The sequence below is a fragment of the Asparagus officinalis genome, chromosome 8 (genome assembly GCF_001876935.1).
Source record: "Asparagus officinalis chromosome 8, Aspof.V1, whole genome shotgun sequence".
NCBI lineage: Eukaryota > Viridiplantae > Streptophyta > Magnoliopsida > Asparagales > Asparagaceae > Asparagus > Asparagus officinalis.
In genome coordinates, this window is record NC_033801.1 from 106,260,327 (window position 1) to 106,283,318 (window position 22,992).

Here is a 22,992-nt window from a genome sequence, read left to right on the forward strand (position 1 = left end):
TAGGATTGTCTCAAAACTCCCAATTAGTCAAACCTTCTTACAGTTAGGACCACAGTCAAAATCCCCTCTCGATTCCTCAAATGAACGAGAGGTCCACTTTCAAATCGAGTGATCAAACATTCCTACAGTTAGGGTCATCTCAAACTCCTGCTTGGTCAAACATTCCTACAGTTAGGACCAAAACCACAATTTACTCTCGATAAACGAGAAAGTTATCTTTAGTTCGGTAATCAAACCTTCCGACAGTTAGGGTTATCTGAATCTTGTCGATTCTCGGAGTGGAGATCCCACTCTTAGTTTCATCTTTTTGGATTCTAGGAGTGGAGATCCCACCTCGAGTCTCCTTTCCAGCTGAAGATAGAATATAAAATGCTTCTTCTTCAGTGTCGGGAGATAGAATATAAAATTCTTCCTTTCCCATTTCGGGTTCGTCTTTGCCCCAAGAGAAGACACCACCTTTTTCAACTCCCAAAATCCATGCCTTTTATGCATGGGGAATTTTATCCCGAAGCCTAAGCAGGATAAGCCAACGCCTAACACGCGTTGCCGGTTTAGTCTTTCACCGATTGAAAAAGACACCAGAATCCAGTCTGGGGTATTTTATCCCGAAGCCTACGTAGGGATAAGTCAGCGCTTAACCTGCGTTGCTGGGTGGTTCGTTCCCGTAAAAACGACCGAGTCTACGTATTCAGCATCGTAGCAACAAAAATCCATGTCTTTTATGCATGGGGAATTTTATCCCGAAGCCTAAGCAGGGATAAGCCAACGCCTAACACGCGTTGCCGGTTTAGTCTTTCGCCGATTGAAAAAGACACCAGGGTCTAAACCTAGGGAATTTTATCCCGAAACCTAAGCAGGGATAAGTCTGCACTTAACCCGCGCTGCCGGTTAGTTCTTAACCGTTAAAAAGAACACACGTTCGCATATTCAACATTATGGCAGGTTGTTATTAATAACACCAAAATCCATGCCTTACACGCATGGGGAATTTCATCCTGAATCCTAAAAAAGGATATGTCGACGCCTAACACGCGTCGCCGGTTTAGTCTTTTTCCGTATGAAGAAGACACCAGAGTTCGATTCTGGGGCATTTTATCCCGAAACCTAAGGAGGGGTAAGTCAGCGCCTAACACGCATCGCCGGGTAGTCTATTCCCGTAACAAGAGCGAAGCCTATGTATTCGGTGTCATAGCACAAAGTCTTGGAGAATTCACTCTCTTAGCACAACGTTACATGCGGAACGGATTTAGACAATCCGCATGCTAGCCCGATTCAAACGGTAATCGGTAAAGGCACATCAAACCCGTTGAAGGCTGGGGGTTTGCCAAAAATCCCAAAGTCTATGTCTAACACTTTAGTCTTTTACCGATTGAAGAAGACACCAGAATCCGAGTCTGGGGATTTTTATCCTGAATCCTAAGTAAGGATAAGTCAGCGCCTAACACGCGTTGCCGGGTAGTCTATTCCCGTGAGAAAGACGAAGTCTACGTATTCAATGTCGTAGCGCTAAAAGAGTTAACTCTTTTAGCACAACGTTATGTGCAGAACGGATCTAAACAATCTGCATGCTAGCCCGACTCAAACGGTAGTCGGTAAAGGCTCATCAAACCCGTTGATGGCTGAGAATTTGCCAAAAATTCTATAAGTACGAGTCATTGATGCATCAGCTCTATTAGTTGGTCTCGTTACTCGATTATCCAACAACATTAAAATAAGATCCACAAATGCAGATGAATCAGCTTTAACAGTTGGTCCTGCAACCCCGAAACTTGGGACCACCGTGCTCCAATACCTTAAGAGCTTAAACTGTGTATACTCCAGTAAACGTATGAGTATAAACTATGTCAACGTTCGACGTTCGAAACCTTAGGGTTAACGCCGGTCAACGCGTAACCCTAGGTCAATGCCAGTCAATGCGTTGCGACCAAAAGGTCAACATTCGACGTTCGAAACCCTAGGGTCAACGCCGGTCAACGCGTAACCCTAGGTCAATGTCAGTCAACGCGTTGCGACCAAAAAGTCAAAGTTCGACGCTCGAAACCCTAAGGTCAACGACGGTCAACGCGTAACCCTAGGTCAACGTCAGTCAACGCGTTGCGACCAAAAAGTCAAAGATCGACGCTCGAAACCCTAAGGTCAACGCCGGTCAACGCGTAACCCTAGGTCAACGCCAGTCAACGTGTTGCGACAAAAATTCAACGTTCAACGTTAGATGACCCAAGGGTCAACGCCGGTCAACGCGTAACCCTAGGTCAACGCCAGTCAACGCGTTGCGATAAAAAGTCAACATTCGACGTTCGAAACCCTAGGGTCAACGCCGGTCAACGCGTAAACCTAGGCCAACGGCCGTCAACGCGTTGCGACAAAAAGTCAACATTCGATGTTCGAAACCCTAGGGTCAACGCCGGTCAACGCGTAAACCTAGGTCAACGCCAGTCAACGCGTTGCGACCAAAAAGTCAAAGTTCGACGTTCGAAACCCTAGGGTCAACGCCGATCAACGCGTAACCCTAGGTCAACGCCAGTCAACGCGTTGCGACAAAAAGTCAACATACGGCGATCTGAAACCCTAAATCAACATAATGTGACGGAGGTAGTTCAAAGTCAACTCAATGACACAAGCCAAATTCAATTCATCAGGTGTAGACTCAAGACTCCGACGACGGCCAGGCGATAAACGCAGCGCCGGAAGAACTTCGGTTATTCGTCAAAGCATCGAATAGACTGAAGATCGAAGGAGCCAAGAGTTGAAACTAATTACAGGTCCTTTACGCCGACTGAAGGCTGGATCAATCACATCCAAAGTATTCCAGCCTCTTCTATAAAAGAAACGAGTCTGGAACGCTTTGGAGGGGGTATCTGTAGGCATCGAAAATTGCCTATAGGTCTCCACGAATAGCTCAGTGTTAAGGAACGACAATGAACGTCACCATCTGGTTCACAGAAGCTTGATTGATGTCGGTGAACACTTGAAGTGAATCGACATACTACGTGAGCTGACAGAATTTCGGAATAACGAAGGCACATGTTAATCGAGAGCCCCGCGATGGTTACAAAAAAAGAACAACGCCTTTCGTGTCTCGTTCGTTCTATAGATAATCCAACCATCGGAGCTGATAGAACTCTTCGTCAGAATTCCAACGCAATTCGAATCACTAAAATCCGAGTTCGGACGGAGAAATTACAACGGAGTGTCTCGGATTTTTGGAGACACCCCAGGGGTGTCCTAGATTTTTGGAGACACCCCAGGGGTGTCCTAGATTTTTTGGGGACACCCCATGGGGTGTCGCCTATAAATAGAAGCCTTAGGCCTCACTTTTGGGGATCTGGATTTTTGGAGAATTGGCGAAGCCCTGCTGGAGTGAAGAGTGATCGAGCACTTCAACACAAGAGAGTTCTTCATCAGATCTACATCACCCGCATCCGTTCCTTAGCATTACCCCTCGTCGGTAATCCTAAGAAGAGCAAATATCTCGCTTTATCCGAGATAGGCGCTCCAAGTTTCTAGATCTCTTCGCGGATCGACGAAGCTCTGCCCGATTTTTCTGGATCAGATCTGATTGCCAGGTAGTCCACGGATATCGACGTCCCCGTCACAGGCTAAAGACCCACGCAAGCAAGAGACGATAAACGGATCTTGTGTTTATTTTTAAGAAAGTTGTAATTTTTATTTTCGTTATTTGAATTCATTTGTAACGTTTGAAGTTTTAATGAAATCAATGATGAATGCAACTTTTGACGAAAACAAACATGTCAAACTTAGAGTGGGTTAATCGATTGTCTGCTGTCTCAGCCATTCCTAGGTCTGTAACTGATACATCCGTGATGATCAATAGCCAATGTCTTGATGGATCTCAAGGAGAAATTGACTGTTGCAGCCAAAACTGGATTGTTTGTTACGTGATTAAATGTTATGCGAACTGAGGTTTGATGATGGGCATGTGCATAACGCATCAGCACGCCGTGGTTAAATAGCTATTGAACTAACAAGTCGAAACACTTTTCCTGCCTAACTGACTAGGATAAGAATTTCATATTATATTTAAGGCTGAAAGAGAACCAATTATTGTAATGTTCAATTGTATGAAAGCTTCTATTATTAAAGAAACTCAAGTGTTCACAGAAATATAAAAAGGTCACGGCTGGACAAATAACACGTGCTGAAGCAATTTGACATCATCCTCAAAGCTAACTTTAACTTCACGTCTGATGCTTCTTGCCTGAGGAGCATAATAACAAAACCTCTTTTTACCCAACAAAGAAATAAAATTACTACTTTTATTCAGCTATAAGGTTTAGATGGTTTGATATTGCATACATGTGAAATTATGGTTTCTAGCATGCGCAAACATTGCACGTGTTTTAAAGAAAGTAAATATAATTTATTTTAAATCTTTTAATGAAAATTTGATTGCAATACTGGCATCCATGAGTGAAGCCGATTACTGGATTTGGAACTGAAGTGACTTCATGAAGCGTTCGATATAGCGATACGTATGGTCTTCTTTTAACTAGTGGCATTTTTGGCCTTTCTATGACGAGACAAACATAAACCCCAGGCCTTCGGGTTAAGTAGTAGATCTGAGCTGATTTTGTCTGTCACATGCGTTGGTCAATTGCGTAGGATCACTTGTTCTTAGGTTTTGCTTTGAGTCTTTCTTTCTAATATCATTACCTGGATTGCATAGTTTTATGCCACTATTCTATGAGCTCAAAAAGTCATAACTGACCCCTAACGTTTGCCTGATATTTCTATTTAGGGGCCCTTCATCTGATATTTTAACACACTAAGCTCTTCTCGTTATTATTTCTTATCTATTGAGTTCCATGGTGATTCTCCGGTAGAAATATTTCCACTTTAACCTCAACTAGTTTTCATGCCCGTGCAAAGCACGGGTTGTTTTATAACTTTACTTTCTTAAACGTGTAAGCAGATTCATTAATAAAACTAATTACTTAAGAATCTAACTAATTGTAATCAGAAAATAATGATAATTATGTACCAATAATAATATTACTGACAGTCAACCCATAAGCTTATTACTATCATTACCAAACATGAATATTACTCATAATCAACTCACAAGCTTATTATTATTATTACAAAATATCTAAATTTAGACCTTGAAACGATGTGAATCAAGCTTTGCCTCAGAACAAAGCATTGAACAGAAAAGCCTGTAGCAAAAAATAAATGTCAAAGAAGCTGACGGTAACTTCTATATGTACAGTTAGGCATACATATTGCAAAAATCAGTCCAAGAAAGCAGACTGGTTAAGACAATGAAAGGAAATGGATACTTCCCAGATTTAGGCGAGGATAAGTGCCTTTCATGAAAAATTTAATCACATGTTCATGTTGCCTTTAATTTCGGTATATAGGTTCTTCAGATCTTTCTTCTCTAAATCTGATCCACTGTAGTTAGCTTCGAATTCCTCAATATCAGCTTCTGTCACCTACAGCAAAGGAAATTAAAATAAGCACTGCCATTCTGTGTTAATTTGATAAAAGAAAAGTAAAGAAAATGCAAATTGCCTTTTTATACATTGTCCTGAAGTACTCTTGCAGATTTTCAGCAGCTTCAGTAGATAGGTCCTGATAGGCAAAATAATAACAATTAGGAAAGCTGTTGTGGCATAAATCATATAAGTGATTGAAAAAGGTTAAACCAGGGTATAACATCAGCATTGCTATGGGCTTTCAAATATAGAATGGAAGATGGCTAAACAAAGGTTTAATCTCAGTACCGGGGTAGACTTAAAGGCCCTTTTCAACATCAACATTGGGAATTATGGTTCTTTGGAATCTCAAAAAAAATTAGATCGTTAATATCAACAGTGTTAAAAAAAACCTAAAATGACTACGAAGGCAATAAAAAACATTCTCACATTTTTTGAATAACTGATGAACTTCAAAGTTTACAGTATGTGGAAACAAAAAGGTGGACATATATAAAACGTTCAAGAGTGCATTCTCCCTGACTCCCATTTCTAAGAGAAAGATTTTGTGAGAAACGTTTGTATGAAGGTGTGATGGCCAAATTTCAGGCAGAAGCCCTCTGAAGCTCTTTGAAAGAACAATTGCTGGTGTTTCACATGAATTGCCCCAACCAATAAAATAGTGAATTTCAGATAGGTTCAGCCAATGCTTAATTTGTATGAAACCTAATTTTCTTTGTAATAAAAATAATCAATTATATTAAATGGATAACTTTCATAGTCCAGCACACGTACTTGAGAAACTATAGAGATTACTTAATCACAAAATATGATAAGGATTAATGTATGATATCAGTTTCAGAGATCAGAAAACACAATTCATAGTCACATTTGTATTATAAATTCAATGCATATTCAAATAAAATATAAATTCTAAAATCATAGACAACACAGACATGGTGAATGACAATAAAGAATGGGTTCTTTCAACAAATAAGCACTTCCGAGTGACACTATATTACAATTATATAAACTCATGACGGCATTAAGATAGATCTCCCTGCTGTGTTTAAAGATTATCAAAGCAAAATAAAACTTGAATGAAAAACATGAAGAGCTTTCTATACAACCTAGTTTATAGCTGAGACAGACCAAAAGGTTCCACGGCTCCATATATATAGTTCTAGCTTTTTATTGATATTCCAAGTAGATCACTGGCAATAACAATTTGATGTATGAATCCAATCAAGTATGCACAAAAGGGCACATGACTATCATATGAGAAAATCATGCGCTAACTAAAGTAGTAGGTAAAATCTGCAAAAATTAATAGCGATAAAACAACCGGAATGATCTTAGAGCTTTAATAGTATCCCAAGTCTGACTCTAAAATTTTGCAACTTAAACATACGTGTAACTTATCAATTAGTATAAAATGTTGAAGTATACCTAAAAGAAAAAAAAGAAAAAAGGTGATAACATAGTCATCAAATACTTTCAGAACATAAACTCATATTAGAATTGAATCCCTTGAAGGAAGTTTCAACAAAATAGAGAATTTGTGCAAGAGTACACGTCTAAGTATTTAATTAAAATGTGTGACAACCACATTGAGATGGAAAAAGCATACTTGTGGATCACTCGACCTATGATTTTCTCGTCAAAATAATAAAAATACTTGGATGTAGCCCACAAACATCTTATTCAGTCTTAGATAGGATTCTACCATGGAGGACTATTAATATTACAAATAAATTTTTTGATGAAAGCAATTCAGTTAATATCAGTGGATTACTGTTACATCATTTCTTCTAGTGAGCTTCAAGTATTGCAATGTGACATGATCTATGGGAAGAATCCCATAGTTGCTCTATACTCACATGAGCTTCAAGTATTGCTCTATACAAAATTATAATTCACTCTCACCACAACCACAACTTCGGAGTTTTGATGTAGTTGAAGAAACCTTTTACCACATTTAAAACTCGGAAGTAACGGTGAGGACTATGGATTATAATTTTAAATTCTAACAAAAACATTAAATTTGATGAAGAGAAAAGAAGAAGAAGAAAGAAACCTTGTAGAGATCTAGAAGAATGTTGTCTAATGATTCTTGTGCTTGATCGATACATCGATTTCTCAAGGATTTGATAGCTTCAATGGCTTCTTCAGCTCTATTATGTTGCTTTGTAACAATGGCCATGTCTTTGAGAGCACTGTCAACTGTCTCTAGCATTGATTGCGGCCCAAAACAGAGCAATTGCTCTCTCTGGATCCTTATCAACCAACTGACAGATAACCAACGTCACAAAAATTGCTACAGGAAAAAATAAATAAAAAAATCTGGGAAAACCCCAGAAAAAAAAGATTACCTGAACTCTTTTTGCCCTGACATAGGGCCATAGGGGGTGTCACCAACAGGGACTTTGAAAGCTACATGAAAGGACTTTGACGCAACATTTTGTTATATAACTTAAGAACTAATTAAACTGAGTTTTGGGCTCTCTTTATCAAATTCTTTGAGCATCTTCTAAAAAAATTTAACGAAGATATAAAGCTATAAAGGTGACCATTTTATCATAAATAACAAAATCTTACTGAAAACAGATTAGAAAGTTTATCACATTTCTCAGTCCACGAATCTCTTTTGAAGAGGGAAAAATATCTCCTATTGAACTCAACTTTGCGTCACCAAAGCTCAAAAAGACGACAACTTTGCAGCACCAAAGTGCAACAAAACTACCAAAACCCCTAAGCTATAATCATATTCCGAACAAAAAACAAAAATCAACAAATACCGTTAACAGAATCAAGAAAACTCAAAAAGAGGCGATTTTGAGATCTAGGGTTTGATCAAATACCATTCCTCGTGATGAGATATTGCTTATCAGCAGGCAAATAGGACTTCCTCTTGCTCGATTCCCCCGCCTCCCTACAAAAGTCAACAAATTAGAGAGAAAGAGAGAGAGAGAGAGAGAGAGAGAGAGAACCAAAGGTAGGGTTTTGAGAAAAGTGGGAGTAGTGCCAGGACCAAGTAGGACACTTGGAGATGAGATTGTCGACGGCGATGACGAACTCGGAGACGCTGAGTACGCCCTTCTCCTTGAAAGCGTAGAGCGTTCGAGGGCTCATGATCCTCTCCACCGTGCCCTTGATCTTTTCCTTGAAATCATGGCTTGACTGGAGAGGGAGGGCAGAGAGAGAGAGAGAAGAGAAATAGGGAGTTTTAAGAGGGAGAGGGAGGAGGAGGGGAGAGTTATTAGAGCAAGTCCAGCAAGCTCCCACTTAGGAGTCCTAGTCATCAAGCTCTCAAAAGCTCTCAAGCAATTTGGTATAAAAAATTATAAAAATAGGTCTTGGGAGCATCTCCTTATTTTATGGAGCTCCAACAAGCTCCTAGTTAGGAGCTCCAACAATATCAAAAAAACCCCTCTTCTATTTTAATATTTTACCCATTACTTTTAATTATATTTAAACCTCTTGTATTTTATTTCTAACCGTTGGATACGGTCTTCGAGGGAGCGCACACGGTCTTCGAGGCAACCCACGGTCTTCGAGGGAGCGCACACGGTCTTCGAGGCAACCCACGGTCTTCGAGGGAGCGCACACGGTCTTCGAGGTAACCCGCGGCTTTTGAGGGAACGCACACGGTCTTCGATGTAACCCGCAGTCTTCGATGTTGGGTACGAAGTTCGAGGTGTCGCAAACTTTGACCGTCATCCGACTGATGCCTATAAAATTCGACGGCTTCTCTCCTTAACCCATCATCTCCCAGAATAAAATGTCTAGCTCATCTAGCTCTAGCGATGATGAAATGATGAAGAGTCTAAACTGTTTCCCCACTTTTGACGGGAAGTTCCTGGAGAATATTAAGCTAATATTCTTAAGGATAACCCGGTTAGTTAACTGATAATAATGTCCGAACCAGTTCCGCAGAGGAAACTGGGGGTGGACGATTTATGTAACGGGAAGTTCCCAAAACCACAGCAATGTAATGAATAAGGACTCCCATTCAAGTTCTCACTGTGTCTGTGCACTCAACACTCTCTCTGTTAGAGTCTGGACGTAAAGTTCCTGATTGGTCAAACCTTCTTACAGTTAGGACCACAGTCAAAATCCCCTCTCGATTCTCCCAATGAACGAGAGGTCCACAAATCAAGCGATCAAACCTTCCTACAGTTAGGATCGTCTTAAACCTTCCATTCGGTCAAACCTTTCTACAGTTAGGACCAAAACCAAAAACCCCTCTCGATTCCTCCAATGAACGAGAGGTCCACTTTCAAATCGAGTGATCAAACCTTCCTACAGTTAGGGTCACCTCAAACCTCCCACTTGGTCAAACCTTCCTACAGTTAGGACCAAAACCACGATTCATTCTCGATAAACGAGAAATTCATCTTTAGTTCGATAATCAAACCTTCCGACAGTTAGGGTTATCCGAATCTTTTTGATTCTCGGAGTGGAGATCCCACTCTTAGTTTCACCTTTCCGGATTCTGGGGGTGGAGATCCCACCTCGAGTCTCCTTTCCTTCTTTGTTCGGGGAATAGAATATAAAATTCTTCCTTCCCCATACCAATCCTTTTCGAAGAATTCAGGATTCATCCTAGGAAGTTTATCCCGAATCCTAAGCAGGGATAAGTCTGCGCCTAACACGCGCTGCCGGTTTAGTCTTTTTCCGCACAAAAAGACACCAGAGTTCGATTCTGGGGTATTCTATCCTGAAACCTAAGCAAGGATAAGTCTGCGCCTGACACGCGCTGCCGGTCAGTTCTTAACCGTTTAAAAAGAACACCCGTTCACATATTCAACATTGTGACAGGTTGTTATTAATAACACCAAAATCCATGCCTTACACGCATGGGGAATGTCATCCTGAATCCTAAGAAAGGATATGTCGACACCTAACACGTGTCGCCGGTTTAGTCTTTTACCGATTGAAAAAGACACCAGAATACCAGTCTGGGGTATTTTTATCCCGAAGCCTAAGTAGGGATAAGTCAACGTCTAATACACGTTGCCGGGTAGCCTATTCCCGTAACAATGGCGAAGCCTATGTATTCAACATCATAGCACAAAGTCTAAGAGAATTCACTCTCTTAGCACAACGTTACATGCGGAACGGATTTCGTCAATCCGCATGCTAGCCCGACTCAAACGGTAGTCGGTAAAGGCTAATCAAATCCGTTAAAGGCTTGGGGTTAGCCAAAAATCCTAAAGTCAACGCCTAACACGCGTCGCCGGGTAGTCTATTCCCGTGAGAAAGACGAAGTCTACGTATTCGAAGTCGTAGCATCAAGTCTAAGGGAGTTCATTCCTTTAGCACAACGTCACATGCGGAACGGACTTAAGACAATCCGCATGTAAGCCCGATTCAAACGGTAATCGGTAAAAGCATGACAAATCCGTTGAGGGCTGAGGATTTGCCAAAAATCCTAAGTCAACGTCTGATACACGTTGCTGTTTAGTCTTTTCACAGGAGAAAGACGAAGTCTACGTATTCAATATCGTAGCACTAAAAGAGTTAACTCTTTTAGCATAACGTCACATGCGGAACGGACTTAAACAATCCGCATGCTAGCCCGACTCAAACGGTAGTCGGTAAAGGCGCATCAAACCCGTTGATGGCTGGGGATTTGCCAAAAATCCTATAAATACGAGAGTCACTGACGCATCAGCTTCATTAGTTGGTCTCGTGACTTGAGCATCCAGCGACATTCAAAACCCTAAGGTTAACGCCGGACAACGCATAACCCTAGGTCAACGCCAGTCAACGCGTTGCAATCAAACAGTCAACGTACGACGTCCAAAACCCTAAGGTCAACGCCGGACAACGCGTAACCCTAGGTCAACGCCTATCAATGCATTGCAATGAAAGAACTAATACTCCGAAAGGTATACGAGTATAAACTGCTTCTTAATACTCCGAAAAGTATACGAGTATAAACTGCTTCTTATACTCCGAAAAGTATACGAGTATAAACTGCTTCTTACTACTCCGAAAAGTATACGAGTATAAACTGCTTCTTATACTCCGAAAAGTATACGAGTATAAACTGCTTCTTATACTCCGAAAAGTATACGAGTATAAACTGCTTCTTATACTCCGAAAAGTATACGAGTATAAACTGCTTCTTACTACTCCGAAAAGTATACGAGTATAAACTGCTTCTTATTACTCCAATAAGGTATACGAGTATAAACTATTCCCTATTTTTGTTGAGAAGTTTCTGGAGAATATTTTTCTAAAAATATTCTTAAGAATAACTCAACAACACTGCGCCGGACAACGCGTCACAAATAAAGACTCAACGCCAGCAATCGATGGTTAGTTATACGAGCTAAAGATTGAAAATCAGGAATCGACTTCAAAGTTCAAAATTCCGACAAACGGTCAGACAATAAATGCAGCACCAGAACCCTTACAGACATTCGACAAAGCACCGAATAGCCTGAAGGATTGAAGGAATCAAGAACAGAAGCCATTCCAAGGTCCCGTTACACCGACTGAAGGTGGGGACAATCATATCCAAAGTATTCCAGACTCTTCTATAAAAGAACGAGACTGAAATACTTTGGAGGGGGTATCTGTAGGCATATAAAATTGCTTATAGGTCCCTTAGCACAGCTCGGCACAAACCGACGAACCAACGAGGCGACGAGATCGACGAATCGCACGCAAGCAACGGAATACATCCGTTCGCATTTGGAATCAAGCCAAGTGTTAAAGAGTCAACGAGTGATCCAACCAAGGACAAACTCGGACGAATCACGATCGAATCAAGATCAGTTTCGGACTCGAACTCAGAAGCGGATTTACTGCCTAATCAGGATCCAGATTTACTGCCAAATCAGGAATCGGATTTACTGCCTAATCAGGATCCAGATTTACTGCCAAATCAGGAACCAGATTTACTGCCTAATCAGGATCCAGATTTACTGCCAAATCAGGAATCAGATTTACTGCCTAATCAGGATCCAGATTTACTGCCAAATCAGGAATCAGATTTACTGCCTAATCAGGATCCAGATTTACTGCCAAATCAGGAATCAGATTTACTGCCAAATCGGGATCTAAATCAACCGAATCACGAGACCGGAAAAAACGGCAAAAAACCACAACACCCAGAGGTGACCGACAGTTGTCATTTCGCGGCCACCCCGAGGGGGCCGACAGTTGTCATTTCGCGGGCACCCCCCCACCTCAAGGTGGCTCGGCACAGTGCCGGCCACCTCGAGGTGGCCGACAGTGGCCGACGGTGGCCGACGTTTCTCTTTTTGCGGGCACTGTCCTGAGAGCCTATAAATAGGCCACCCCCTTGTCATTTGAGAAGGTTGGAAATTTTGGAGAGAGGCGAAGCCCTGCTGGATTGGAGACTCGGAACTTAAAAAAGATTGAAACTTTGGGACTTCGGGGACTCACTCCTTCAGATCTGGTGCTCGGCGATCATCAACGTCAAATAAGGCAGGTGCTCGAGAGGATCAGATCTCAGATCTACGCAGCTACACTCCGGATCTAAGCTTGGTCTTAGATCCCGAGACTTGGACGATTGTTTCCTTGGTGAAACAATCCTCCCCGGCTATTATTTCCTTGGTGAAATAATACCCGTCGTACTGCGTAGATCCGACCGGATCTAGATCTCGCGGTGGTCCACGGCAAATAACCCCGGCGCAGGCAAAGAACCCACCAAGCGAGCGACCACAAAACAGGAGCTCGCGATTCGTTCGACACAAAAGGAGAAAAGTTGTAATCTTTGTTTATTTTTATTTGATTTTCGTTGTAACCGGATCTTATAAAAAGACCGGATCTTTGGTAACTCAAAAAGTTGTAACTCAAGATGACAATGGAATCAATAACAAAGAAAGACACGAATTTTCCAGCGAACAGATGGTAGTTTGGTAAATAACCAGACCCAAAACCAACAGGAATTCGTGTGAACAGAATCCCAAACGAACCAGGAAACCCTCGATGAGTTGACTCATGACTGTGATGAGTCGACTCGACAGAAACTGGAAAAATCTTAACAACCAGCGATGAGTCGACTCATGACAGTCATGAGTCGACTCAACCTGATGAGTCGACTCATGACTGTAATGAGTCGACTCACAGGCTAAAAACTGGGTATTTCGATTCTTCTGCTCGTCGTCTCGTTCCACGCTTTCTCCTATGTTCCCTTATACTGTTTGACACCTCTATTCTCATGCGATCATGAGAATCATCTATCCTCAAGCTCCCATGAGGATCGCTAAGTTCTGAATAGAAGATACACCCGTATCAATCCGAGTACTTGAGAAAGTCAACACGGACTAGGCCAACACTTAGAGGGTGTATTGTGTGATTATAATTGTATGAGTTATAAAAAATTTTAGTGAGCTAGAAAACAGGTTGTGTGACTTGTAAACATTTTTGGTGAACGTTAAAAACTTGTTGTGATAGTGGAGATTCTCCTCGTGAGTGAGAAGCAGAGACGTTGGTCGAGGGTAACCGAACTCCATGATCATATTGTGTGTTTGAGTTTACCTTGGCGTATTATTTATGCTCATTGCTTATTGCTTTTTATATCACCATTATCTCATTTTTATATCACCCTTGTTTTAATTACATACCCATGCATATAATTTGTTGTATATCAAAATTGCTAGGATAATTGTTAATATGCTTTTTAATTTGGCATTAATATCAAATTATTTTAGCATATACCCTATTCACCCCCCACCCCCTCTAGGATAATTTCATTTGGTATCAGAGCAATTTCATTTAGTATCAGAGCTTGGTGCTCTTTGATTTGTAGCTTAATCGCCTAGAGTCAAAGATCCTCACTTTGATTTTGCTAATCTAGTTTTGATAATTTTATATTGCTTGCATTTATATATCATAGATATACATGGTGCACCTAGCTTAGGTTATGCCATTAATGTTACTCCTAGATTAGATGGTTGCCCCTATGCCCAATGGCGTGTTAGATTTAAACTCTTTGTTAGATCTAGATACTTTGATTTATGAAAAATTATTGATTGTACTTATATTATGCTCAAATTGGAGAAATCCAAGTGGAGAAAACATGATAAAAAATGTTTACAATGAACAAGCTCTTGTTAGAATTTTTGCTTAATTCTTTTGACTCATCCATATCTAACAAGCTTGATTTTATTGATAGTGCTTATACATTATAGAAATTTATAGAAGCACATCAAGAAAACTTGGAGGAGATTCAACAAGCTTTGGCGGAATCAACTTCAAGTAAGGAGGGAGCATCATCATCATGCACTCGACCACTGGGGATACTCATGTACAAAGTTGCTTAAAAATTTTATTGATATGAAAATATTAATCTTGAAGAGAGCAACGAAAAATTAAAATTTGAAATTTCTAGTTTATTTCATGAGAAAAATAATGCCATATTAGAAGTAGAGAACATTAGAAATAAGTTTAATTCTTTTAAAATAATTATATATGTTCTACTTCTAATAACAATGTATTTGTGCAAGAAAATGAGTTGAATCATGTTAAAAATCGCATATCATCTTTAGATTCAACACTAAAAACATGGATTGTAAATAATAATAAGCTTATAGACTTATGTGCAAAGTCCCGTGTAAATTCTTCTAAGAAACCAACACACTATGCACACATGTATAATAAAGTTTACAAATGCTCTATTTGCGACTGTAAATGTCATATTGCTAAATTTTGTTATAATGCATAAAAATCCATAGAGTCTAACAATGTTGCTACTTATACATCCCATCAAGCTTCATCACATCATGGACATGCTTATGCACATGAAGCTCATCACAAGCATGCTAATGTGTACAAATATGATTATTATGGTAGACTTGGTCATTTGACCAAATATTATTTTGATTTAAAAATAGTTTCTCATTTGCAAAATAATTTTAAAAGACCATCTATATTTGCAAATGATTCCCGTGTACAACCACAAGGTCAACAAAAATTATTTTAACCATTTCATTACACATATTGTAATCGAAAACGTCATTTGTACAATGTGACGCCCTAAGGTTCACACAAAGCTGCAGTCCAAGGTGAAACCCTGATTGTCAAACCTGCCAAGCACCAAATACCATGCTACGACATGTTTCACCATCACAGTCACTATCTCTCTAGTGGAAACAGCAAATACGTGAAGGTACAAACAGGTAAATAATAAAAGTAGTACAAAATCAGATATGTACAGAAGAAATATATCAACAAATGAGCCCAACTGAAATAGAATAAAGATATCTCTGAGTCAGAAATACATCTCAACACAATGAGTCAAATGAAATCTCACTAAGGCACTCAGCCTCTATAAAAATGAATACAACTCTAAAATCTGAACAATGAACATAACTATATAGTGGAGCTTCAACTGCTAAAACCGTGCGACAGTGATTATGCTAGAACTCCGTCATCCTGCGGCTCTCCGAAACTCTGATCTGCCTGAAAGATACAATTTAAACAAAAAGAACAACAACAAGAGCGTCAGAACGCTACAGCAAGATCACCTCCATCCGCCCCCAGGGGAAGGGCTGCTAGATGAAGTGGAGGCTCTATTTATCAAGCATAGTCTACCTATATCATTTTTCCCGTATCTAATGGAGTTAATATTTAGACACCTACAAGACGAGACGTAGTACGTCGAACGAAATAATCCAAATAAGGAAACCCCCATATATATACTATATGTCTCAAATTGTAGATCCCTAAATACCAATTCTAACTTTATGAATGAAAACAACACTCAAAAGAAATACTCCAAGCCTCAACTATATAGAACCAATGTTACAATCTCGAACTACTTCTCAAGTAGTTGGCGCAATTATAAGAGAATATCGTTCAACTCAAAAATCATCATAGGCATATCATGTATGCCACAAACCAAAGAATGTGCCCTACTCATGGGTAATCTAACATGGGAGTAACTATAACTGATAATACATATACGTGTGCATCTCTTTATGCAATAACGATACTCTTGTAATATTTTTACTCAATCGCTCCGCGGCAATAGGTTTTACCTCCCTATCCCGGATACATGGAATGACGATACTTTTATAATTTTATACTCAATCGCCCTGCGGAAATAGGTTTTATTATCTCCCTATTCCGGATACATGTAATAACGATACTATTATAATACTCTTACTCAATCATTCTGCGGCAAATAGGTTTCATCTCCCTATTTCCGGATACGTAAAGGACATCATTATTCATATGTGTTTATCAATCTAACTCATGTCGAAAGTGTGTCAATCTAACACAATCTAGCATACCTACACCAATCTCGGTGTACGTGTACACATCTGAAGTTCACCATCATCCCAGATGTTTAACAATCACTAATATCATAGTCTATCATCATAAGGTCAAGAAATTGGTTCGACAACCAAAAACAAACTCAAATAAACATGCACAGCCGAAACAGACTGGCGGTCGACCGCGCCGGGCTCCAGAGACTACCCAGGTCGTGGCGGTCGACCGTGAATCCTGTTTCTAGATTCTCATGCTCTTTGTGTATGTCGTGTTCACGTCGTGTTTCCTCGATATAAACATGTCTAAAACTTCATAAAATTTGTATGTAAACATGCCACAGCAGATGTGAACATCTGGAAATAACTCAACAATTATAAACATAATTTTATGCATTAAATTTGTATTCAAAACCCTAAAACATGCATGAAGGCTCAAAACAACGAATCAAGCCTCTTTCTTTAGACTAACTAAATTCTTCAATCTAAAACATAGACTTTTAACATATTAAACATAAGCATGATTGCCAATCAACTTAGGAAAGATAATCATTCATTAAATCATATTTTAACACTTAGGTATCACAAACCTAGGGTTTTCTCATCTTTAATCCACATGCAAACTCAATTAAAAGTCAAATTAGGGTTTAAACATGATTAGCACATGATTAACAAGATAAAAAAAAATTTAAAAGCAACCCTAATGATCATGATCATATTTCTATTATAAACAGCAAGAAAAACATATAGATCTAACATGAGTTTAAGATCTAACAACAAAAATCTAATCTTTTTCACATTAGATTAAGATCTAAGCATGTAAACACAAAATAAACTTCTAAGCTAGTTATTTAACTATGGGGATGGGTTTGGATGTAAGTGATCTTGCCTTAATCTTATGTGCAAGTCTCTGAAACAATCAGCAAGCAAACCACAAGCATGAACAACCCGTTCTCCCTCGCCACACATCGATGATCTCGCCCTCGTGCCGGTGTTTTGCTTCACAAAGCTCTCCAAACTCATAAGAAAAAGGTTTAGGGTTTTTGAGAGGAGAGGGTGGATGCTAGGGTTCATAGATATGATAAAAGAAAAGAATTTTCTTGAAAAACACAGGTATTTATAGAGGCAAACCCGAAACAAAACCGTTTGACCCGAACCAGGAAACCTAGTCTGACTAGGAAAACAATCTTCGGTATTTTGACTGTAACTTTCTCATCCGACCTTGGAATGAGGTGATATAAGATTTTTTAGAAATCTGTTGAAGATACCTACAACTTTGGTCTTTTACACTTTTCCAAATTCTGAATAAATCGGTGTGTAAAATATAAAAACTCTTAACTAGTCATTATTCCCAGATTTTCACTCTTTTGGCCTTTGTGCATGTCTTGTGAATTTGCAGTCATATTTTCACAAATATACATTGAATTAATCTCGAATCAATTCTTATCATACTCAAATATCAAAATATGTTATTTTTCACTATATAACATATTTATCATAATTTATCATAAAATATTCAAATTTACGGGGTTTTACATATAATTATTGTTTTGACCGTGTTCGTGAACCAAATGCACCCAAATGGGATCATAACCCAAAGGTTTTGAGCTTTAATGGTAGGAATCATGTCCCTAAATTTGTCACCACCAAAGATATTTGGGTGCCAAAACAAAATTGATTGTATTTATTTTGTATTTTTTTTAATTTTTAGGTTTTATATTTTTATAACAATGTAAATTGATAAGATTTTTAAAACCACTCATATCTTCTCTTTAAAAGAAAGTATTTTCAAATATATATACATTACGTTGTTGAAAAATTTAAAATGATTTATGTTCAGATTTTGAAACAAAACAATAGTTCATGATTCTTATATAGTTGTAATATTGGTTTGAACTATGTAGTTTTTGATATAATTTTGTGTGTACTTATGAGATCATTAAAAAACACTTTTATGATGATATTTATGTGTTTGAGCTTATGGATCATCATTTGTACTTTATAATGTACTTTTATATGATTAGTGTTTTATGTTTGTTCACATAATTATCATGCTTACGTTTCTTTGTGATGTAAATATGGGTTGAAACAAGCTCCAAGAGCTTGATATGGTTGCCTCTCTCGTCTTTCTTGTTGGATATGTCAAATATTAATTTTATTTGTTTTATCCTAAGCATAATTCTTTTAATCTTTGTGGATAAAACATATAAATATTTTGACATTACTAGTTGTTTAATCACTTATTCTTCAAAAATGATAATTTATAGATTAAGCACGTTTTGATGTTATTATGATTTAGATCATGATTTATGATTTCATTTGATTATTTTGATTTTCATTTTGTACTCTCATGATTGCCATAATTTTCATGGTTCTCATGACTTGTTTTCATTAGAAAATATCCTTCATGATTCTCATGTTTTTCCAGTCTTTTCATTTCATAAATCTATATATGTTTGTGTATTGAGACACAATTTTCATGATAATATATCTATGTGTGTGCTCAATCAATCACTATTTATGTTTAATGATTTGTGACCTTGTTGATATATTTATCAAACATTTAAAATTTTTAATTTTTGAATATTTGATTTTCATCTTTGGAATTTTTTTGTGTTTAAAATTCTTGTAACACTTTGTCTTAGTGGTACATATATAAGTGTTCACTTGGTATCTTTTGTATGTGAGTTGATATTATTCATACATTCTATGTGGCATTTTGATAGGGGGAGTTTTTTCCCTATATTTATTTTTATACTCACCTATGCTAATTTGTAGCGGAAGCTTACGCTCTCTTATCTTTTATTATTTTACTCATTTTGATGTTGACAAAGGGGGAGAAACAAGTCAATTGTGAGTATTTCTTTTATTGCTTCCTATTAAATTTATGCATGAGGATCATAATTTGTATATTCATTTGATATCATGCATATTATATATCCTTTTATGTAGATTGTGTTGGTCTTTTTGTTTTGATGATATTTAACAAACAATTTACTTCTAATATTGTTTATCTAGTGTTTGTATTTTCGTATTTATTCTAGGCTAACAACGAGTTGGAGGATGGATGGAATAGAGCTTCAACGATCATATCCAATGGAGGTTGGCGGAATAGTGGAGTGAAGCCTTGCTATCAAGTTAAAGATCCAATTACAAGCTTCATCCAAGTTTACCAAGTTGAGCTACAATGAAGATCAAGATCAAGCTTGGGTAATAGTTAGTTTAGGTTTATATTATGTGTATTAGTACTTTAAGCTCAATAGTATACACACACATTTATCGGTTTCCATGTATATATATAGTTATATATATACATATATGTTTTGGTTGGATAGTTTTTAAGTTTTACTATGAAACAATTAAATATAATTAGAAAATATATTTTAGTTTCATACTTATATGCATATATATGATTTCATCAATATCAATTTTATTTAGTTCAATGAAATCATGTTTTAGTGCATTATATGTGTATTTTGATAAAATACTACATTCATTGTTTATAGACTTCATAACAATAGTTTACATATTTCTTCAAGTCTATAAAATCATTTTGTAAAGTTTCAAAACATTGTTTAAACAAAATGTCAAAATTCATATGTTTACATTTTCGTGTTTTGGACTATTTTGCAAAATAATGATATTTCTCATTTGGGAAGTCCTTTTAGAAAACCAATTTTTATAGCATGTGTATTATCATGTCTACAATCATTTTCCAAAGTTTCATAATTTTTGGAATTTATTTGATATTTTTAAATAGGGTTTCAAAATCAGAATAACAGAACCAATTTTTATAGCATGTGTATTATCATGTCTACAATCATTTTCCAAAGTTTCATAATTTTTGGAATTTATTTGATATTTTTAAATAGTGTTTTAAAATCAGCAAACTGTTTTCAAAACCTGTAATTTCATATATCAGTCCACGGTCGACCGCCATGGTCGACCGCGCCTGAGTTCTTTCGTCAGTGGGCAGCAGAGACTTTCACGGTCGACCGCCGTGGTCGACCGTGAGCTCGAGATTTCCCACGGTCGACCGTCATGGTCGACCGCCGAAGTCTCTGGAGCTTTTCCTGTTGTTTTTGTTATTCTTGGGCTGTTTGGTTTTTTCCTTTGGGGTTTTTTGCTATTGCTTCCTCTTCCTATATAAACCCCCAAACACCCTTCTATCTTAGTAACCAATGAGATATTTTAAATAAGTTTATAAAAGTTTTAACAGGGGTTTAAGTTTGGTTCACAGCCGTTTTGGTTGGTTCACAAGTAGAGGAGATCATCTACATTGTTTGAGCTTCCTTTTAGTCCATCTCTCCATCTTGTTTTTCAGAGAAGAATTCATAAACTCTATTTTTAGGTATTTATTGTTTTATTCATAATTTCTATATGCTAGATTTTATTTGAGTTTAGTTGTTTTATTTATTCTCAATAACTGCCACACTTGTTGATGTGAGGTGGTATTGACTTCGTGAGTTTCATCTGGCAGGTCGTCGTACAGTTCGACTACATCCTTCGTACGGTTTTCAGCCAGAAGATCGCAAATAGCTCGTCCTTTAACAGATTTCTGTTGCTTAAAGTACAAATCATATTGCGATAGGAGTAAGGCCCATCTGGCTAAACGCCAATTCATGGAAGCCGGTTGGGTCATGAACACTCGGACGGGATTTATATTGGAAATGACATAAATAGTATATTAGGGTTATGAGAAATTGTAACATTGAGTTGAGCTTTAATTGAGTTCTCGCATTGTATTAGAGAACAAATCATTTTTTATCTTTGTGAGATTGAAAAGTTTTCGGTTAGCTAGAAAACCGAGTGTGAGGAGTGGACGTTGATCGGTGAACGTTGAAAACCAACATTGTGAGTGAGTGTATACGTTGATCGGTGATCGTTGAAAACCGACATAGTGTGGTTGTAAATGTTATTCGGGTGAGCGTAGAAAACCCGGTTGTGATAGTGGATTTCTCCCTGGGAGAGGGGAGCGGAGACGTAGGATGGAAGGTCCGAACTCCGTGATCATATCGTGTGTTTGAGTTTGCTTTGGCGCACTTAATCTTATGTTTATATTTCTTGTTGCCATTATCTATAGCTTATTATTTTTATCATCCACTATCTAATTCATATTGTTTACCCTTGTGTTAGTTTACATATCCTTGTATATATCATATTGTATATCTCTTTGGTAGGATATATCATCTCGTGCTAGTTTATATATCCTTGCATATATTTATCATATAGGATATATATCTTTATTCATATTGCTTATTCTTGCTTATAACTCTTGTATATCTATCTTGCAAGAATATACTTGTTAATTAATTTTAATTGGCATTTAAATCAGATTAGATTAGCATAAGACCCTAATCACCCCCCTCCCCCTCTAACTAATCCCCCCCCCCCCCTCTAGGGTCCAACAGATTGTTTGTAATCATCAAAAAGGGGAAGATTGTTAGGTCTCATGTTTATGAGCCTATGGTCTAATTAGTTTTGATGATTTACAAACAATCCCTAACATCGTTTATCTAGTGTTTATATTTGTTTATTAGGTATTATAGACAAACATCGATGTTGGAGGTTAGATGGATTGCGCCTTAACAATGACATTCAATGAAGGTTGGTGGAATATCAGAATGAAGCCATTTGCAATTTAAAGTCAAATTCAAGATCAAGCTTAATCTGCAACCAAGTCGAGCTTTATCGAAGATCATCAAGCTTGGGTATATTATTTCTAGTTTAGGTCTTATACCATGTGTGTTATACTTTTAAGCTCAATTATCACACACATACACATTTTCATTTTATAGCTTACAAGTTTAAAGTTTAAATCGTTTAAATATGAAACTATTAGTTATATACATATACATATATACTAGTTTCCTATTTATCAATTTTGTTTTTGGAAAATAATGTGTTTATGGATTAAATACTTGTTTATACTATTTTATATCCTTTTCTAAGTCCATTAATCCATTTAAAATTAATATACAAGTTTGTTTGAAAATTTTCAAGTGTGTTGAGTTTTTTTATTTTTGACTATTTTGAAAAATGATAAGTTTTCACAATTGTGAAATGCAATTTGAAATTATCTTTTTGTAACATGTTCATTTTTATGTTTATAAACATTTTCTAAAGTTTTATATTTTTTAGAATTTATTTGATATTTTTAAAGAGGGTTCAAAGTTAATGTTTACTATTCATATCTGGTCCTATGCACGTTTTAAGTCGACTTGCTACAGTACCAAGTCGACTTATAAAGTGTTGCACATATAGTGTTTTTAATCTGTTGAGTCAACTCATAATATAACCAG

At 37.6% G+C, this 22,992-nt stretch overlaps 1 protein-coding gene across 1 annotated transcript; it reads right to left on the reverse strand.

The window, feature by feature from the left end:
* On the reverse strand, window positions 5,049-8,712 carry LOC109820084. The gene is made up of 6 exons (XM_020386153.1): window positions 8,429-8,712; window positions 8,300-8,370; window positions 7,811-7,884; window positions 7,516-7,726; window positions 5,536-5,595; window positions 5,049-5,456 (listed from the first exon to the last, which is right to left on the reverse strand). Exons 1-6 carry the CDS (start codon window positions 8,568-8,570, stop codon window positions 5,346-5,348), a joined length of 669 nt encoding a protein of 222 aa, XP_020241742.1. The 5' UTR covers window positions 8,571-8,712; the 3' UTR covers window positions 5,049-5,345.

Bases quoted from the DNA above. Each gene is read 5' to 3' on its own strand.
- LOC109820084 (XM_020386153.1), bottom strand. From the start codon at position 8,570: ATGAGCCCTCGAACGCTCTACGCTTTCAAGGAGAAGGGCGTACTCAGC. The intron at 5,596-7,515 runs GTTTCTTTCTTC...TTTGCCTATCAG, and splicing joins TTCTTCTAGATCTCTACAAG to GACCTATCTACTGAAGCTGC. The intron at 5,457-5,535 runs GCAATTTGCATT...CCTTTGCTGTAG, and splicing joins TCAGGACAATGTATAAAAAG to GTGACAGAAGCTGATATTGA.